Raw genomic sequence first — 18,565 nt, 5'->3', positions numbered from 1 at the left:
ATTACATACCCGCATGGCCTTGCGCCTGCTCTTTCGCTTTCACTATGTTTAAATTTGCATTGTATGAGTCTTGAACGTGAGCATCAACGCGGTGTGGATGAGGAGGCCAGTTTTCTTTTTTCTTTACCCCTAGAGATACCGTCTTCTAGACACCTAATGAATAAATCAAAAAAATAATTATACTTGATGTGCCTACGAGTGATGTTTACTATGCGGTCGCCATGCGGACATGTGTTTAGTGAATTTTCTTTCAGTGTAATTCTCCCATGTACATGGTTCCAATTCCCAATTCTGCAGTGAATGGTATCGGAGTTGATTCGATCCCAGCATCCGCACGATCTGTATTGATGCAATGCCCGCCTCTGGGGAAGCGGTAGTGTATGCACTTAAGTCTGGAGAGGTTGCTTTCTGGTCATTGCCAAAAACAGACGCGGTCCATGTTCGTGCCATCTTGGCCGGGGTAAAAGCTTAAAGTCGCATCACGTGATTGTAAAGTTACTCGGGTCTCAGCTCGACGGACTTGCTCCATGGCCTGGATGCGTTTTTCTTCATCTTGTCAACGAAATGCCATGATTTCGAATGGTGCTTTTCGTTTTATTTATTGGAAAGGATTGATTATCATTGCGCGAATAGCTGAAAAGGGCACACGCGAGTGATTTTGCTGATGGCCTCATGGGACTCGAACACGGGATTTGGTTCATGAGGTCCTGGCATTGGTACTGTTATTTGTCTGGCGGCCATTCAAGGCGAATGAATGGGCGAGAGAGACTGTGAAAGTTATGGAGATTCCGGGGTATTACTACGGTACGTTGATGTGTTGCTATTTATTTTTCCATTCTGGTTGGTTTTGGATGAGTTTGGTGGGGGGCGTGGAAAGGAGGAGGACCGAGATGTGAGAGAGGTGAGGAACGAGGCCGTGAACCAAGGCGTGAGCGAATAAAAGACAGAGATGAAGAGGGTGGTTAGGATGAAAAAAAAAAAACAAAAAAAAAAAACAAGACGGACGATCAGAGAGACCAAATGGACTACGGGGAGACGAGCGATATGAGAGCGAGGAGGAGTCTTGTGGAGGAGCCAAAGTCGTGGGAGGAGAGGAAATAAAACGGAGAGGACGGCATGCTAATCGTGTACAGATGCTGCTAAAAAGAAATACTTCAAGGTAGAAAGCGGCTCGACTGCCTTGTCGACGTCCTATTCCTCTGACGCTGTCAAACGGCGCAAGATTCACGACGCAGCTCGGCAGGAGGCCCGCCTTCAGGCTGAGTTGGTAAAGAGGCACATCAAACGACATGGGCTGCAGAGGAATGTGATTTCTGGGGGTTTGTTGAGCCGCGAGGTGGAGTGTACTCGTGTTGCGGAGGACGGGCGAGGTAGGAGATTTGATGAGGACATTGGTGCTGCGGCATGGGCTGGCGGCCTGCAGAGCAAAGGGCGCGTTCGGTTTATGCCGAGTTTTGGGAGAGGAAGGGAGGTGAATATGAGTTGTTTTTGGGTTGGGAGTACGGGAGTTGTGTATGCGAGTAAGTTTATGTTGTTATTCTTTTCCAGCCGTCTTTTGCTTTCCTGTTGCTTATTTTTTTTTTTCGGAGACGGAAGATATGAATGGACTGCTGATCTTGTGCTAGCATTGGATGAGGAGTCACTGCTGGGGACGCATACCTCTACGGATGAGAATGATGTGTATGCCAACTACCTTTCTTTGGGTGTGTGTTTGGAGTCTCCAGGGGTCTGACGTGCCATATAGATTGACGTTTGGGACGGATCCGGTGACCCTCGAACGTCGTCGAACCCCCCAGTTCCGGACTGAGATGATACGATGTCCGCAGATGTCGTCCATCAAGTACCATGAGCCGTCGCACAGGATGTTGCTGACGTCGCGGGAGCCGGACCATAGCTGCGGACTGTACTTGTTCTCGCCGCTTGTTTCGGAGGAGCCCAGGACGAGGGGACAGTGGTTGTTGGGAGAAAGTGAGTCCTTTGCGTTTGTTTCTACGCCCATCTCGCCTTGTTTCGTCTCCTTCTCTCCCCAGTGGACGGCGTTGATATCGCATGTATTAGGCCTACGTGGCAAACCCAGACGCAGTAACTGACCTCACATAGGTGACCACTACCAACGCCTTGCCATCCACGGCCGCATCCGCGACGAATGGCTCGTCCACCAGAGCACGCCCGCGCCGCCGTCATCCGACCTCCTCTGCGTCATGGGCACCAACGCCGGCGTCGTGCTCGTCCGCTCCAACGACTCCATGTCCAGGGCGGCACCGGCCCAACCCCCCAAAGGCACGCAGCTGCCGCAGGAAATCTTCGACCAGGACTTCCAGTTCTCCAACCACAACGTGCTCCTCGCGGGCGGCCGACAGCCACGCCTCTGGACGACGGACCTGCGCACCCCCGTGACGGAGTGGTCATGCTCCCGCCAGCCCAGCGCCATAGCGCACCTGCGCAGCGTCAACGAGCACCACGTCCTGACGGCCGGGCTGCAGGACAAGATGGGCCTCTACGACATGCGCTTCTTCAAGAATGGGCCCAACGGGACGGCGCCGCTCCTCTCGTTCCCGGGGTACAAGAATGCCGCGCACTTCCATACCGGGTGGGACGTGAGCCCCGAGCTAGGCGTCGTGGCGGCGGCGCAGGACGACGGCACGGTCAAGCTGTTCTCGTTGCATACGGGCAGGGTACTGAAGAGCAGGGCACTGGGCGCCGTGAGCACCGATACTCCCATTCGGGCGTTGATGTTTCACAGCATGGCGGGCGATAGATTCCCGAGCCTGTGGGTGGGCCAAGGGCAGTCGTTGAGGAAGTTTTCCTTTGGGGCAAGGGCCTTCAATGACCAGGCTTGAGGGCTGTTTCCCCGTCCGTTGGATAAGGTTTTTGACGTTTTGGTGTACGGCGTTGCCAGGTTGGGTTTTCCCAAGTCAGTTGACTACCTACCCAGGTGCCCAGGCTCAGCATACTGCTCTTTCATAGATAGATATACACGCAAAGAACTGCTCATGATACTGGCTACTGTTGAACATGTCGTCGTCACACACGCGAGATTATCCACACCGATTTGGCGCCTTGTTTCCGTCTCACATTTTGATTAGAATATAGCCTCTCTCTCCGTAGGGTATGCGTTGGACACACACATCCTGAGCGGTTCTAGGCAATGCCAACCTCCCTTATAGCCACCACCACCTAAATAGCCACGTCCGACATATCCCATTACAAGTTCCCGGATTTTGCGTGCCAGGAAGACTTGGTCTTGCAACAGCCAAAAGGTAAAAAAAGAAAAGAAACTCACACATGCCCCCCACAACAGCAATCCGCAACTCCCTTCCTTTACTCGCGCGATTAACACAGGCTCTCTCTCTCCCCCGCCAAAAAAGGAAACCCGTTCCACATACTACACATAACGAAGAACAAAAAGAAAGCGATTGCGTGATCTGGGAATCGAACCCAGGGCTCCCCGACGTTGCTGATGGCAACGGAGAATTTTACCACTAAACCAATCACGCGATTTGCTGAATCAGCTGCTATTGAGGAGAGGGCGAGATAATGTGGTATAATAAGATTGGAGGAAAGGGAAGAGGAATGGCGGCTGGGAAAGGGGAAAACCAAAAAAAAATAGGATCTGTGGTTGTGGATGAACATGGTGGGAATTTTGTGGACTAGGCCTTCTTGCGTTGAGGGTTTGGTGGGGGCAGTGGGACGAAATGGAGGGAAGCGTTGAGGCGGTCCGCGCATGGATAGAGAGAATGGGGCGCAGGAAATTGTTTTTGACGCTTCTTGGTGGGATTGTTCCTTGCGGATAGTAATACTAGTAGTAATATGTGAGACTTACATAGTAGTAGTCTGCAGAGATTAACTGGTCAATAGATGGCTGCAATTTCATGGCACAACATGATACCACTGACGACTCCATCCCATCCTTGAATAGCACCGTACATGTACAATACGCCATACTCCAGCCCCACTCACCGACAAACAGCCCGTGGTTATCCTAGCAATCTATCGAGGGGTCCAGTTGATATGTGCCCGCCAATTCTGGGAATGCTCTTGCAAACCTCTCTCCGAGCTTCCAGTTGTCGGGATTCCGTATATGCCTCTCAAACACTGGGTTTATCACGACTTCGTCCGAGTCTGGAAGCATTAAAAGCGCATCCGTCTCCTCGTAGGGCCAACTAACCCGCAGTGACGTCGTAAAGGGGATGAACCAGTTGTCCAGATCATATTGACGAGGGTTCCATATTTGGGTTAGTCGTTCTCTCATGGTAGGGAATGGTAGCAGGTCAAGCCATGCCGGGTGAGCATAATCCATTTGTGGCTGTTTGGGAATCATACATTCGGGGATGAGCTTGAAGTTGTCGCGAGTGGGTGAGATTTGCCAGCGCATTAGATAAAACATGACGTAGAGGGAAGCGACGCGCTCTGGTAGCCGCGATATACCGGGGAATGTGGAGAGAATGTCGGTGAATACTCGAGAGAGGGGATGGCTATATACGCTGTTGGACGGATTGAGAAGTGATGATACAGACGGGTATCGCGGACCAATGACTTCTCGGATGGGAACACCGTCGGCAATGCGCTGGCGACGTTCGGAGAGGAAGTTGAGGAGCAAAGAATCCAACGGACACGAGGGATGACTATGCTTGAGTTGTTGTGCGTAGAACGGAAGACCGTTGGGGTTTGTTTCTGGATTATGTTGTTGTTGTGCCCCGGCCTGATGTGGTACTATGCCGGATGGACTGCTTTCTGCCTGTCGGTACCCGTCGGATCCTGAGGACTCGGGCAATTGTCCAGAAGGGTCAGACGAGGTCCAGGGGTGATGGCCTTCTTGCTCGTTCTGGCTGGCCGCCCAGTCATGCTTCATGGGAACATGATGATACTGTTGTGAGTCTTGAGCACCGTTGGCGCCAGCCTGAATCCTACTCACACGCTCACCTGGCCGTAGCAAGAAGTCCAGCCCCAGCCGCTCTCCACTCATGCTAAGTCCTTGACGCAGCTGAAGCTTCTGGTTGTGCAATTGTGCTATATATAATCCCGTGTGGGCATCTGGGGGCCCAATTAAGTCATCGCTCAGGCCAGGGGACACATGCTGCAACTGTGGTTGGATTTGATCCAGGTTTGCGGCAGGAGAAGCTGTTGTTGCGGGTGTAGTAGCACTGTATTGATGAATGCCTGGGCTTGGCACCGCCGTTGTTGGCGGGGAAAATGTATGAGTTGGTGAAACGTGTGTGGCTTCTCCCGATGCTGAACAGGCCGTTAGCTACCCAGCTCTTCTTACTTATAACCGAGTCCTGCCGGTTGCCTGTGCATGGCAGGTGTTGAAAGGTGGCATGAGACAAATTATTCACGTACATGATTCAACAATTGGTTTCAGAATGCTAATAATGTTTGCCAACTGACGTTTGATATCAGCATTCTCCTGCTCAACTGCCTGCTTGGCCCCGACAACTGCCTGAAGTTCCTGATAGGGCTTCTGGTTTGTCAGGTCCCGAATGCGTTTTTCCAGAGCTTCAATCTGGTTCTTGGTTCTCTCGCGAATGGCCCGCTGTGCCTCCCGGTCTAAGCATCGATATTCAGCGTTAGCCAAGTATTTCCATCAAGATATCGGAATACTGCGCACAGACTGTCTTGTAAGCTGGCACCGCAGCCCAGAATATCACGTACCATTTGCCCTTTTCTTGGCCAATTGCTCGGGTGTCAAATTGGCCACGCCTCGACTCCCAGACCCCGTCTTCTTCTTCTTCACTCCAGCCTCGCCATCGCCGGCGGCATTCTCATCACATCTGGCCTCGCCGTCCAGGCCGCGTTTAATGCCAGTTGCCCCAGGTCCAGGTCCAGGTCCAGGTCCAGGCCCAGTACCGCCAACGCCAGGAGTGGGAGCGGTACTGGGCGACCTCGCATCGGAGCTGTCAACCGCATCGCCTGCTGCGGAGGCCATTCCGAGCCCTGATGGCCGACGGCCACCGGATTCACCGTCCGTCCGTCCGTGTGGGCCAAGAGTTGCCGATGACGGCTGGCTGCTCCGTAGTTACCTGTTAGTTGGCTGATATCCTAGCTTGCCTAGGCAACGGACTCAGCTCCGTCCGAGGAAAGTATGACGGTATCCACGACGCGTGCCGACACCGTGCGCCTGGAACGGCCGGGCCCCGAGCTAATCAGACCAAAGCAATCAGACAACAAAAGACAGGCCTTCCTGCCCTGGCTCCAGGGAAGGGCACAGCGGCGGCTAGATAGTGCTGCACAAGGGCAACCCAGAACAAAGGGTCCAGATCAGGGCGGTCATGCTCGGTTGGACGTAACACGATACGCAGCGTGGTGCATGGATGGAGAAGGTTGAGTGGGGAAGTGATTCTTGGGCAAAACTCTCGCCTATGGGATGAGAGACTGAATCAGAAGGAGCGCTATGTTCTCGTCCTTCCTGAGTCATGGAGGGGAACGAGTTCAATTGGCAAGAGGGGCTGGAGCCATGGGGCACATTTTTTGTTGTCTCGTCACGTGGATTTCAACACCGCAAGAGTTCATAACTACATTCGGAGTACTGAGGTAATGGAGCAGGCATGCGACGTGCTGAAAATTTTGTATCATCGGCAGGTCTCATCATCTCGAAATTTGTCTCTCAAGCCCGTAGCCAACAATATCCGAAAAGCTGCAAACAAGTGCAGCGTCTGCAGGTCCAACAGCCCCACTACTGGATGTCCCCTGGCTTCCCTGCCGGTCAAGACTCTGCAGAGAGAAATACATACTCAAGGCCGGGTTTCTCTCCGGCCACAGCAGACACGGCATGTTGTTGCAACACTCCCAATCATCTGAGCCAATTGCATTCTGTCTCATGGTGCCTTGCAGCAACGCGACAAGTCTCTCTGGCACCTGAACGACATGCCAGCAGGATGATATTCGCCCCATCAGTGTCTAACCGTACATCATGCCTCACCAACATAAACAAGGCCCATAGACCTGCGTAAACCCCATTGTAAGAATGATATTCCGCAACAACTACCTGCTTTCCAAGCGCTCAATCTCAATAGCCCATCATACAAGAAAACCTCCCGCAGCATAACAGCTACTCCGCCGATGCCCTCGCCAACGCCTCGTGCAAATGCGGCGGAAACCTGTACCTCAACTGACTAGTATATGTCGTCAAATCTAGCGTCATCTGCTTCAACTGCTCCACCATCATCCTCCTCGTACCCTCATTGCCACTAAATTGCCCATTGCTGAGCTGCTCCCTCTGTCGAACGCAGCATATAATCGTCCACATAAGCAGGTTGGGAACATTGATGGAAACTGGCTGCGATAGACCCGAAAATTTGGATGCGTACGCACGAATGGTGCTTGCGTCGCCGGCTGCGTGGAGAGGCAGGATTTCAAGGCCGCGGATTTTCTGGGGGCAAGTGTTAGAATATCAACTTCCATCATGTTTGCGGCACCGTGCAGTTAGGGGAGGCGTAAACTTACATCCAGTGCCTGAGCCCATTGGCCGGCCTCAACTAGCTTCTTGATGCTGCTCATTTCTAGGAGAACACGGCATGCTGTCTTGTTCTGGTCCTGGATCTTGCGATAGAACATGACCTCGCGCTCATACATGGTCATCATGGTCCTTGCTAGCTCGACGGGGTCGTCGATTGACGCTAGGCTGAGACTGCTGCCCTGCTGAGAGTCCGCTTCCGCGCCGCCGGCTCGGGGCTTGACAGGCATGAGACGCATGGGATCTTCACCAATCTCCAGAGAGATGGCCTCGCTGAGCGCCCGGCTGACAATGGCCACAACGGTATCATACTCACCAGCCAAATGGTACAGGAGGACCGAGTCGGTGGTGCGGCCGCTCTCATCTGCAAAACTAGCCGCCTGCAATGTCACTGTGTTGACAAAGTCCGTCTCCTCCGTGAGGCCGATCAAAGCGCCGCGCTCTTCAATGATGCCACGGATAGCGCGGCCGTCTGGTCGAATATCGCCAATAAGCTTGCTAAATTCACGAGTCTCCAGCACCAATTCGCGCAAAGCCTCGTGGCACAGGTTGCTCTGGCGTTCGCCGGCCTCACCGCCCAGGTCCTTGTTGAGGCAGATAAGAGTGAGGTAATCCACAGCAGACACTACATCCGCAGCTCGGAAGTCTCTCGTATAGTACCCAATCATGCGACCAAAGTTGATCTGGGGCAGATTCTTGACACTGTAGCTGCGCAAATCGTTTGATGCCGACATGGGATCGCTTGGACGCAGCAGTCCGTAGTACACCAGTGCCAACGCAAAGTGGACAGCATCCACATACGAAAACGGATATAAGTATGCGATGGCATCCTCAAACATGCCTGCTAGAATTTGCAGATAGAAGAACATGCCGAAGCTGCCGTTCGTGGTATCCTCCGAAGTGGACTTTGGAAAGTGTTTGAGTCCAATTTCCTTGATGCTCGATTGCAGCTCTGCCAAACCGTATGACTCGCCAGCCATCTCGACTGTCTTGTCCCCTTCCCTAGCGAGGTTGAACTGTAGCCAGATCCAGTCGTTGATATCGGTGTTTAAGCCATCCAAATTACGATTGCTCAGCTCGATTCGTCCAATTACCTTGTAGCAAGCCATGCGGAACGGATCGATAGAGTTCTCGGGAGCATTTCGCGATCGCTGGATATACTCATTGGTACATCGGTCCAGCAGCTTTCTACTTGTTATCCGCCGATCCTCGCTGGCGGCGTAGTTGTTGAGATATGTCGCAAAAGTGCGATCAATTCCCATGAAATGGTTGCTGTTGTCGTTGACATATTGGGCTGCTTCATTCACATGGCCAGATCTCAGCAGGTAGAATACTACAGCCCAGACAAACTCGCCCTGAATCTGCTGGAGCTCTGTATTGTCAGGCACCAAGTCTTTCCTGGCAGAACGAAGACGGATATACGCCTTGATTTTGCTGGTGATGTCTGGCAAACCACCAAGCTTCGCTTCGTGAGGATGCTTGGCAATCAGAGACTCAACCTCCCTCAGGAACTGCTTCTCAAGGAAGGCGGTCGAGCCATGGAGAATCCGTTTCTTCATCGCGACAGAAGCCGCAGAGTTAGGGTTTTCATCCAAGTACATGCCGGCAAACTGTCGCTCCTTGGCTGTCGCACTGTTGATTGTTGTTTCAGCCTCCGGATCTTCGCCTACAATCTCAATCATAGCGCGGTAAGCCTCAACTACATGCGACGCATGTGGCTCGTGAGACTTCTGTTCCACCTCACCCAGTTCCGTGAGAATAGGGAACGGATGCTTTCTGACACGAGCAACGTTGAGCGTGCGAACCTTCTCCGCCAACTTGGCCTGTCTCTCACGAAGTACCCGGTCTTCAGTGGTACCGCGTGATTTGAGGGATCCTGATGCATCAGCGGAACGATCCATATCAGAAAACTCCGATTGGTGAGTGCCAATCCGGCTGGGAGTGCCAATAACGGATCGTTGGAGCATGGTGTTACCCAGCACACTGTTTCGGCCGGTTCGAGCACCAGCAGCCTGCGATTTTCTCCTAGAACGACCAAACCCACCCTGGGACTCCCGAGCAGCAGCGGCCGAGTCCTCTCGTGGCCTGATGCCAAAGTGCTGATAAATACGCTTGCGTTGGGCGTCCCACTCCATGGCCACGTTATCCTCAAGAAATGTATCAAAATCGCGGATGGATCGTTCCAAGCCATCAGAAATCATATCGAGTGTCGTCTTCGTTTGTAAGTTGGACAAGTACGTCTCAACATCGATCTCACTAGGAGCATATCCATGTGTGCGCTCAACCCGCCCGCCCTGAACGTCTAGCAGGCCAAGGTCCTTGGCAGCCGCGCTGGGATCGACTCCCGAGGCAGCGAGCAAATAATGAGCTTTGCCATCCAGAGGCTTCTCGTTCTGCTTGGACTGAAGTTTCCTCAGACGATGTCGCAAATCACCTAGGCCAAGCTCGAGACTGGGGAGGTCCTCCATATTGGTCTTGGCGCCACCCTCTTTCTGTGTTTTGGCAAATAAACTGTCAAAGTAAGCGCCCGCGGGTTGGGAAGCTTGAGGCTGAGCTGTCTGAGTCGAGGCACCCCAGAGACTACCACCTAACAAACCAGTATTTTGCTGAGGCTGCTGCATGGCACTGGCAGTCGTTGTCGAGCCAAACGCAGCGGGCTGGGCTGAGCTTCCTACCAAAGTACTTCCTCCAAAGGCGCCCGTCTGTGGTGCTGCAGAGGCACCGCCAAAGAGTGACGAGCCGGTTGTTCCTCCGAATAGAGAAGGCTTCTGCTGCTGCTGCTGCTGCTGCTGCTGCTGCTGAGCCTGAGGCTGTGAGCCAAAGATACCGCCTCCAGCCGTGCCCATCGTTTGGCTTTGTGGTGTTTGCCCAAATAACCCGCCACCCGTAATTCCAGTCTGCTGCTGTCCGCCTCCAAAGACCCCCCCGGTGGTCGGCTTATTCTGTTGTGCAGCGCCAAAGATGCCTCCAGTTGTACCAGTTGTAGGGGTCGTGCTCTGCTGTGTCGATTGTCCAAAGAGTCCTCCACCCGTAGGTTTGTTTTGCATTGCCGCACCAAAAATGCCGCCGCCGCCTTGAGTCTGCTGTTGATTCTGCGCGGGCTGCCCAAAGGGCGACGAACTAGCGCCAGTGGTCGGCTGGCCGAAGAGAGCCATGGTGGCGTGTCTGCCGTGGGCAAGAAAGCGAGGGAAGGAGCCGAAATTAAAATGACTTGATGAATAAATTGATCGATCAGTTGGTCAGAAAGGTAGTAATTGAAAACAAAAAAAAGAGTATGAACTGTCCGTAGGTGCGTAGAATCGTGCGTTGGCGAGGCAATCCGACTGAACAACCACGCGCGAGCGTGTATTGTATGCTTCAGAAATCTGGTGATGGACGAGGCTGGAGGTTTTGGTCTGTTTTTCTAGGAGCTGCCAGCTTGGACCAATAAGCGCTGACAACGGCCACGTCTAGCAACCAGTCATTGGTTGCTGTGGATCCACAGCACGAGGCGGAAACATTGGCAATTTGATACAAGGCATCAACTCACAACTTGATTCATCATACTCTTCCCCATGTCTTCAATTTCTTCCATTTTCTATCGAATTGTAGTACACTTACTCCGGAATTATACATCACTATGCCATTGGCAATCAAATACGTCTGAAAAAATTACCTCTATGTACGGCGTACTTGACCTTGAAAATGATAAAACGAATATCTATATGCAATCATTTCATGAAAAATATCCCAAACTCGATACCCAACCCGTGTATAGTACCTCCTAATGTTACCTTATCTACCTGTTCATTCATTCTGTTTGATATGGTATGCTCATCCACGATTGTCTAGTCGCCACCAAACTCGGCGCTCCATTTCTCAACGGCCTTGTCGATCTTCTTGCGGTACAGCTGCTGTGATTGACACATCTCCAGGAAGACTTCGTACTTAGCATTGAGAAGCGCCTTCTCACCAGCATCAGTACCCGGCTCGACCAACCGGCCGCGCTTGCTCATGCGGTCCATAATGTCCCAGAGGGTCTCTGGCTCGGAGCCATCCTCTTTGTTGTGGCTGGCTGCCTTGGCACCTAGCATGGCTGCTCCGTGGACGACGGCAGCATGAACATATCGTGGGATAAGGACTGGCATGCCGCAGGTTGTGGCAAGCAGATTCATCAGCACGGGATTCTGGCACTGAGAACCGGACATGAAGATGGATGAGATTTCGTGGCCGGCCGTGTTCATTTGCTCAATGATCTGACGGGTCTGCATGGCAATGAATTCCATGGTGGCATAATACCATAAAGCCATGTTGTCGGTGCTCTTGTCGCTGTCAAGGCCGATCATTGATCCCTTCATGTTGGGATCAGCGATTGGAGACCGGTTCCCCCACAAATCACCGTAGAAGAAGTGATGCCGCCCAAGATAAGGAATGCCAGGAGCATTGTGCTTCGAGGCCATATACTCCAGATGAGCGTTCAAGAAATCGTAAATGTGCTTGTCCTCGGCCTTGGCGAGCGCGCAAGTCTCGTTGTACGCCGGATGAATATCCAGCATGTGTCGCAGAAGCTCCCCGGTGGCAGACTGACCACCCTCAGCCAGCCAGTAGCCAGGAAGCAAAACATCTCGATATGGGCCCCAAACGCCAGGAACAAAGACAGGGTCTTTGGACATGGCCAAATGGCAAGTTGAGGTACCTGCTACGGCAGCCAAGCGAGTGAAGGCCTGTGAAAGATCGTTGTGAGGCACATTGGCATTGAGTTCGTCATCACCGAGGTCGACCTTGGCGCCGACGGTACCAATCCAACCTGCGTAGGCATCAATGACGCCACTTCCTACAGCAATGCCCATGGGAAGACCCAGCTGGTAAGCGGCCTGGCGGCTCAATGTGCCGACAGACTCACCGGCGCTGAAATATGTTCCATTCTGCGGATATTGGTCAGGATGAATTGGCATAGACGCCCGCGGGTTATTCAACTCACCACACCATGAACACCTCCCATTCTCTCAAAGTTGTTCTTGGACAAATCCTCGAGGCCAATGGTCTCGAAAAAGTCCTCCTGCCAGCCCTTCTCACTATTGTCAACGCCGATAGGGACATATCCCTGCTTGCAGACTGTGCTGCAGAAGCTACGGGCCTCATTACCAGTGGCCAAGTGGGTAAGCGCGTCGCCCAAATCGTAAAACTTGCAGCGGGCAAACTGTTCTGCAGGCATATTATTCTTGAGCCAAAGAATCTTGGGGATCTCCATCTCGATGCTCATCTTGCCACCAACATATTTGAGGAGCTTGTGCTTGGTGCTGTTGATCAATTCAGTCTCGTCAACGGGTCGGTGGTCGAGCCAGAGAATAACGTTGCGGTCCTGGCCATCGTTGGTGAACTCTGGGCCAGTGACGGGTACGGGCTCATCCGTGTCGGCGTAAAAGACGGCAAGCGAGCAAGTAGCGTCGAAACCAATGCCTTTAATGAGGCTTGGATCGACATTCGAGTCAATCACGACTCGCCGGACGCACTCGCAAATGCACTGCCAAATATCTGTGGTAGATTGCTCCTGAACGCTGTTAGTGGTGGCGAAAATGCAAGCTTGGGGGACGCGGGGAGGCAGGATCTCGTACATAGTATCCCGTTTCGGGCTGCCACAGCTTGATGTTTTCCGAAGCCAATGCTTTAATATCACCAGTTTCGTCAATGATACAAGCACGGGCAGAGCCAGTACCAACGTCTACTCCAATGTAATAGTCCTATGTAAGCCACTCATGTTAGTCAACTATTCGTGATGCTCTCGAGACTAGCTTCTTCAGGTCGCCGATATGCAATAATGGAGCTCTTCTCAACATCCGCAAATGCAAACTGAAGCTACAGAAAACAGCAATCCATAGTAGTGCTCCGTAGAAGCTGTCAGGTTTGGGATTTGGGGGGTTGGGGGGGGATTACCGAGACACTGGGCGGCCTGCTCACGGGTGGCAATCCGTCAGTATTAACCATTCGAGTAGCTAAATTGTCCATTGCGGAAGCTTCTAAAGCACAGGAGTGTCCAGATTTGAAACGTATAGCCGGCGAAGATTACCAATTGATCAAGACGCAGCTCGAACAATGAAGAGATGTCGAAGGAAGGTGAAGCAGATTGGGACGGCAACAGGAAGAAGGGCGAGACTCACTCCATGGCCTTGATGGGTTTATTGTACGCGTACATGATTGTCCCAATCAAGCAAGCTCAAGCTCAACAGCTTCTGGGTGACAAGCGGGAGGGAGGGGCAATCGGTGGCGTTCCGGATGGATTGGAGGTGCGTCGTCTGTGCAAATAATAGCCCGTTCTGTGTGTGTGCTTGCTTGTTTCTCGCCCGTCGGAAGCCTTCTGACCTCGCCGAGCTACTCCGCACACCGAACCGAGAGAGAACTTGGCTGCGTCTTGCTAAACTGAGAGTTTTGTGGATGATTTCGCGTATCGAATGGGTGCGGAAGAATGCAAGACCACCGCCACGTTGTTGGCGGGGGAGGGTGTGAGAGTGAGGGGCGGAACAGACTTGATTCAGATGCTTCGAACGGTTCGGACGCAAAGGGTGAGGGGAGAGAGGTGTGACGAATGCAGCTTGGGTTTTGCTGCCGGATAACCTACCTAGGTAGATGGACGAGATTTAAAGGGTCAACTGCATTACTCTGGCTGCTTCTTTCTCATGGTCGAGTGGAGGACAATGACGGCACTGGGGCAGAAACCCAGAGACTGAACCCTGACACTGGAGCCACTCCCCGCCAAAGAGAGCTATTTTGTGGTGTAGATCACAGCTTACTTACGGAGTAGTTTGAGTCTACGGAGTACGATTGTGCAGTCAATCGTAGCTGCCGGCCAGTGGAGTCCCGACATGGAGCTCCAGAAGCCACCAGACCCGAAACCATCCAGAACACTCAATCTGGTTGAATTGAAACCATCATGGCTGGGCGAACTACATGTACCACCGCCAATCCGGTCCTGGGCAGCCCTGAAAAGCCCTGAACAAAGCCCCCAGCCCTTCTGCAGGCCGCCCCACCACCAGCGGCCCAGCGGGTCATAAAATTCTGGGGCCGGGGAAGCCGCCTACTCTAAGCGATCCTCTGAGACTACATGAATGAAGATGTTTTCGTGGTGCCAACTTTTGCGAGTGGACAGTCCGGACCTGCCTAGCTAGGTACTATTGTTTTGTACATATGGAGCTTGGTACTTAAGTAGGTTGGCACCCAAGCAACCAAGTCAAAGGTCGATGTCTGTGTAGAAAGTCTTCATCGCCTGCTCGATCCTCCGATTGCTGGCTCTCCGCTGTTGAAAACAACTGCCCTTAAGTTTGTCTTGGAGTGGGATCGCCATTGAATTTGAGAGTCCGTCGCCGCCCCAGCACAGACCTCTCCCGCCATGCAGATACCTGCGACTGGACAGCATTCCCAGTGGCGAGATTATCCATTGTCCCGGAATTTACTCCGTACGTGAGGACTGAGCGGGGGGCAGCTTTGGAGACAGAGAGATTGATGGCGCGGCTTCCGTCACCGAACTCCCCGCGGGTCCACACCTCTCCAGACAAGCTATGACCGACCGAGTACCACCGGCACGAGGGGGTCGGGGTCTCCTCGAACTTCTCGAGGCCCAAAAACACCCCTGGCAAATCCATACTTCAACCGAAAAAAAATAAAAATAAAAATAAAAATTGTCCGCGTGACCTTCAAATCAGGTGTATTCAATCCACAAAGCTAGCAATATTACTACAGATACGCTTCATCAATCATTCGTTCAATCATGGGCCTCCTCCCTGCCGGTTCACGCCTCCGCATCCCCATCATACCGCGAATCAACCATAATAACCACTGTGATAGTAGCAGCATATGCTTCCCGAATTGCACAAGCCATGCTATCCACCAAGTCAGCAACTCTATCCCCGGCACTCGGCAGCTCAGAAATGGAAAAAAAACTCACCACGTCTTTCGTATATCAGCCACCACCGCACTGAGTCCCCAGTGTGAGCACCAAGCTCTGGCCAGTACCTCATTGTCCGCCACGCCATATGCCTCCACCACAAGCACCTTCTCGTCGTCCCCATCGTCGTCAATAAAGTCGCAGTCGTCATCGTATCCCATGTTGTAGAACGGCGGCGCAGGGCTGGACCGCGCACTAGCCGAGCCACTCCTCAGGTCCTTGTAATACAGCCCTCCCCAGTCCCGGACACGCACCACCTCGTCCGCCTTGACGACGCGGTAGACGTAGTCAAAGAACAGCGGGTGCGGAGGCAGCGAGCACGGCCACGCGGTTACAAACGAGACGTCGTACATGAGTCTCAACGGCCACGACATGCCGTCAATGGCAAATTGCACCGTGGCATCAAAGACCCGCGGGCCGGGGTTGGCAATTGTGTCTTCTGCCATTGCCACGACGGGCTTGAAGCCCAGGAGTTCGATGCGGACCGTGTCGACGGCGAAGGAGTCTTCGTCGGGGACGACGAGGGTGTATTCGTCCACCGGGTAGGACTGAGCCGCGGGGCCCAGAGGGTCGGATCTCTCCTTCATGCTCTCCACGTCTTCGGGGCCTATGCGGCGATCCATTTGTTTGGGCCGCCGCGTGCGAATGCGTGCGATCTGGGACCGCCCGAGGTCCAAGGTTGGCCGTCCTGGGCCGACCCAGCCGGCCACGCAACAGCACGTCGGGGCGATGACTTTGCCGACAATGCAGCTTGCCGACCAGTACGTGTGACTATTACAATACTGAAAGCCGCATTGGGGGTTGATATGAGAGAGGAGAGCAAGCTCGTCGGTGCCAGAGTCGGGGTCGAGGTCAATGAGGGTATTCATAATGAGAAATGGGAATGTAGGCTGTCGTAGTGTCAGCTGATGGGTTGGAATGCAGTTGTCAAGAAAAAGGGGCGTCAAGATATCTCACCCCTGGCAGTACAAGACCGCTAAAGAAGGCAAACGCATCCGAACTAATCGAATCAAGTCGAAACTCTTCGTCATGAACTCTCAGACTCTCCATGGTAGGGTCCAAATTCGGCCACTTCATTGCCTGCGCAAACCGTTTGAGAACCTTGACCTGCCGCTTCTTTAATTTATACCGCAGATTTGCTTAAAAAAAACTCATTAACACCAGTAACAACTTGTGGAGCATAAAACAGAGAAAGCAAAAAGGAAAACAAGGCCAAAGGCGACATGGAACAAAGATACAAACTCACTCTGCTCAGGCATTGACCCAAACCCATCCACCCTCACATGTTCCCTCCATCTCCTCGCCAGCGCCAAATTCCACCGTATAGTTGGCGGAATCTGGCCCAACAGCCTCTCCCTCGCCCATTCCCCATGGCTTCTGGAATGAATTCTCAACTCCAGCTCGAGACTGAGGAGCAACTGATGGAAAAACTTGCGATACACGTCCGGGTTGATTTCCTCTGGGTTGAATATGAACCGCGTAACGACCTGGTTCTTGGGCTCCGTGAAATCAATCCAGTCGGGACGTGACAGGACGAGCAATAAATCCGTGATTTGTTTGTCGAGTGTCTTGTGGGGGTTTAGAATGCGTTCCGGGTCACGGAGGATTCTTTTGTATAGTATCCTATAAAGTAGGCCTTCGTCGTCGTCTTCCAGTCCTGCCTGAAGCTCCTTTAGACGCTCGAGGATGTGAGATAGACCCATGTTGCGGGGGAGGACACCCGAGTCTCGGAGGGCAATGGTTGGCGGAAGTGAAGAGGACATAGAGACCCATTGGTTCAGGGTTATAGTTCCAGGTCGTTGACCATAGAGGAATGCGCAGCTGGGTTGCTCTAGGGACTCCCAGGGCGTGGCTGGTCGTCCTGGACCTTGGAGACGAAGCGTCATGAGTGGTGTCATGGAGTCGTGGAGGCTCATGGCATCTGTGTCGTCGGATCGACTACTTGAAGTTGTCGAGTACAGAGCGTAATAATTGTCCGGTGCATGTGGGATGTCCCTTCTGTGTCCTTTATGTAGCGGTGCACCCCGGGTAATAAGCTCCATAGCATGCTGAGGTGGTAATTCGTCATCGTTGGACAGTCCTGGCGGAGGCCATTCTGTTAATGTCGGCGGCGGAGGCGTATCAACTCTACCCTCCCCAAAAGTCTTGCTGCTCTGCCTGTCCTTTGGATCAGCATGTCCGTCATCACCTTCTGGCTCAGGTTTCGGTCGTCGAGGCCGTCTTCGCGAAGATGGCGTTGGTTCATCTGCCAACGGCGCGGCCGTAGGTTTACTCGCCCGAGTGTTCTTGCGCGGTATGCTACTGTTCCCGTTCAATTTCCGCGATGTATGTTCCCCTCCGTTCCGGGATGTGTCGTCGATTGTGACCCGTCGTGGCACGTCACCTGCATTTCGCTGTGCGGCATCAATCTTGGGCCTTCGCGGCGCCTCATCGCCATTGACCCTGCGCGGTGTCTCACCCCCGTTACCGTACTCTCTTCTCTGCGCCTTTCTTGCCTTTGCTGGCTCTTGGTCAGGCGGTGCCCGTCTCGTCGCCGTCGTCGTCGTCGTCGTCGTCGTCGTCGCTCTATCCTGCTTCAGCTTATCGCCGTCCGAGGCCGAAGCGCCCCGGCCCCGAAATGCCTTCAGCCCCCGCGACGCCAGGCTTTTTGTGCGCAGAATACCGCTGAAGAATCCCTTCTTCTTTTTCGTGGTGGCCTTTTCATCATCCATCTTGGCATCGGAAAGGAACACGAGATCGCCGGCAAAACTGTCCCGCACGCGCTCAACTCATGGGGCACAACGCGTAATGGCTCCGAACGGCTCCGCTGTGTTCCCGATATCACACTCTGTCGCCAACCTTTGTCTGCCTTGAAAAAAGATATTGAAATAAATGAAGTGCCAAGCCAAATCGCTCGTAGACTCGCAGGCGTGTGCCAATTGCTTGATGCAAGAGTGTCGGCGTCTTATGGCGACCAGAAGGCAGCGCCACCTAATCTCTCAAATATACCCAATGTCATGCTCGCATGAATAACAACCCCAGTCAGCGCTTCGCTCGGTCGTGTCACAAAAAAAGAATAAGAAAAGAACGAACGGGTAATGAGCCAGGCGTCGGATAGCCGCATTACCCTATTATGCTCATGGTCCAAGAACAATGGCGGTAAGCTTTTCGGCCCGCAACAAACAATGACCAGAATATTGTTGAATAGGAAAGAG

The 18,565-nt window shown here is 53.0% G+C and overlaps 5 protein-coding genes and 1 non-coding gene across 6 annotated transcripts; 1 reads left to right on the top strand and 5 right to left on the bottom strand.

Moving 5' to 3' along the window:
- Positions 1–779: 779 nt before the first annotated feature.
- G6M90_00g034490 (uncharacterized protein) lies at positions 780–2,840 on the top strand (the record flags this gene model as incomplete). Its single annotated transcript, XM_014691361.2, has 5 exons — positions 780–804; positions 1,134–1,520; positions 1,626–1,680; positions 1,745–1,968; positions 2,101–2,840. The coding sequence occupies 5 exons, from the start codon at positions 780–782 to the stop codon at positions 2,838–2,840; spliced, it is 1,431 nt and encodes a 476-aa protein (XP_014546847.2).
- Positions 2,841–3,417: 577 nt separating this feature from the next.
- G6M90_tRNA00000038 lies at positions 3,418–3,497 on the bottom strand. The gene has a single exon. It is a non-coding gene; the product is annotated as a tRNA-Gly (tRNA).
- Positions 3,498–3,982: 485 nt separating this feature from the next.
- G6M90_00g034480 (uncharacterized protein) lies at positions 3,983–5,926 on the bottom strand (the record flags this gene model as incomplete). Its single annotated transcript, XM_014691360.1, has 3 exons — positions 3,983–5,232; positions 5,341–5,547; positions 5,653–5,926. 3 exons carry the CDS (start codon positions 5,924–5,926, stop codon positions 3,983–3,985), a joined length of 1,731 nt encoding a protein of 576 aa, XP_014546846.1.
- A 1,122-nt stretch (positions 5,927–7,048) lies between these two features.
- On the bottom strand, positions 7,049–10,608 carry NIC96 (Nucleoporin NIC96; the record flags this gene model as incomplete). Its single annotated transcript, XM_014691359.1, has 2 exons — positions 7,049–7,369; positions 7,444–10,608. 2 exons carry the CDS (start codon positions 10,606–10,608, stop codon positions 7,049–7,051), a joined length of 3,486 nt encoding a protein of 1,161 aa, XP_014546845.1.
- Positions 10,609–11,280: 672 nt separating this feature from the next.
- On the bottom strand, positions 11,281–13,438 carry G6M90_00g034460 (uncharacterized protein; the record flags this gene model as incomplete). Its single annotated transcript, XM_066130151.1, has 4 exons — positions 11,281–12,357; positions 12,414–12,983; positions 13,048–13,173; positions 13,391–13,438. 4 exons carry the CDS (start codon positions 13,436–13,438, stop codon positions 11,281–11,283), a joined length of 1,821 nt encoding a protein of 606 aa, XP_065986172.1.
- A 1,777-nt stretch (positions 13,439–15,215) lies between these two features.
- G6M90_00g034450 (uncharacterized protein) lies at positions 15,216–18,082 on the bottom strand (the record flags this gene model as incomplete). The annotated part of the gene is made up of 4 exons (XM_014691357.1): positions 15,216–15,306; positions 15,372–16,261; positions 16,329–16,510; positions 16,618–18,082. 4 exons carry the CDS (start codon positions 18,080–18,082, stop codon positions 15,216–15,218), a joined length of 2,628 nt encoding a protein of 875 aa, XP_014546843.1.
- Between the last annotated feature and the right edge of the window lie 483 nt (positions 18,083–18,565).

Source organism: Metarhizium brunneum, chromosome 2 (assembly GCF_013426205.1).
Source record: "Metarhizium brunneum chromosome 2, complete sequence".
NCBI lineage: Eukaryota > Fungi > Ascomycota > Sordariomycetes > Hypocreales > Clavicipitaceae > Metarhizium > Metarhizium brunneum.
This window is presented reverse-complemented; position numbering and strand designations above follow the sequence as displayed.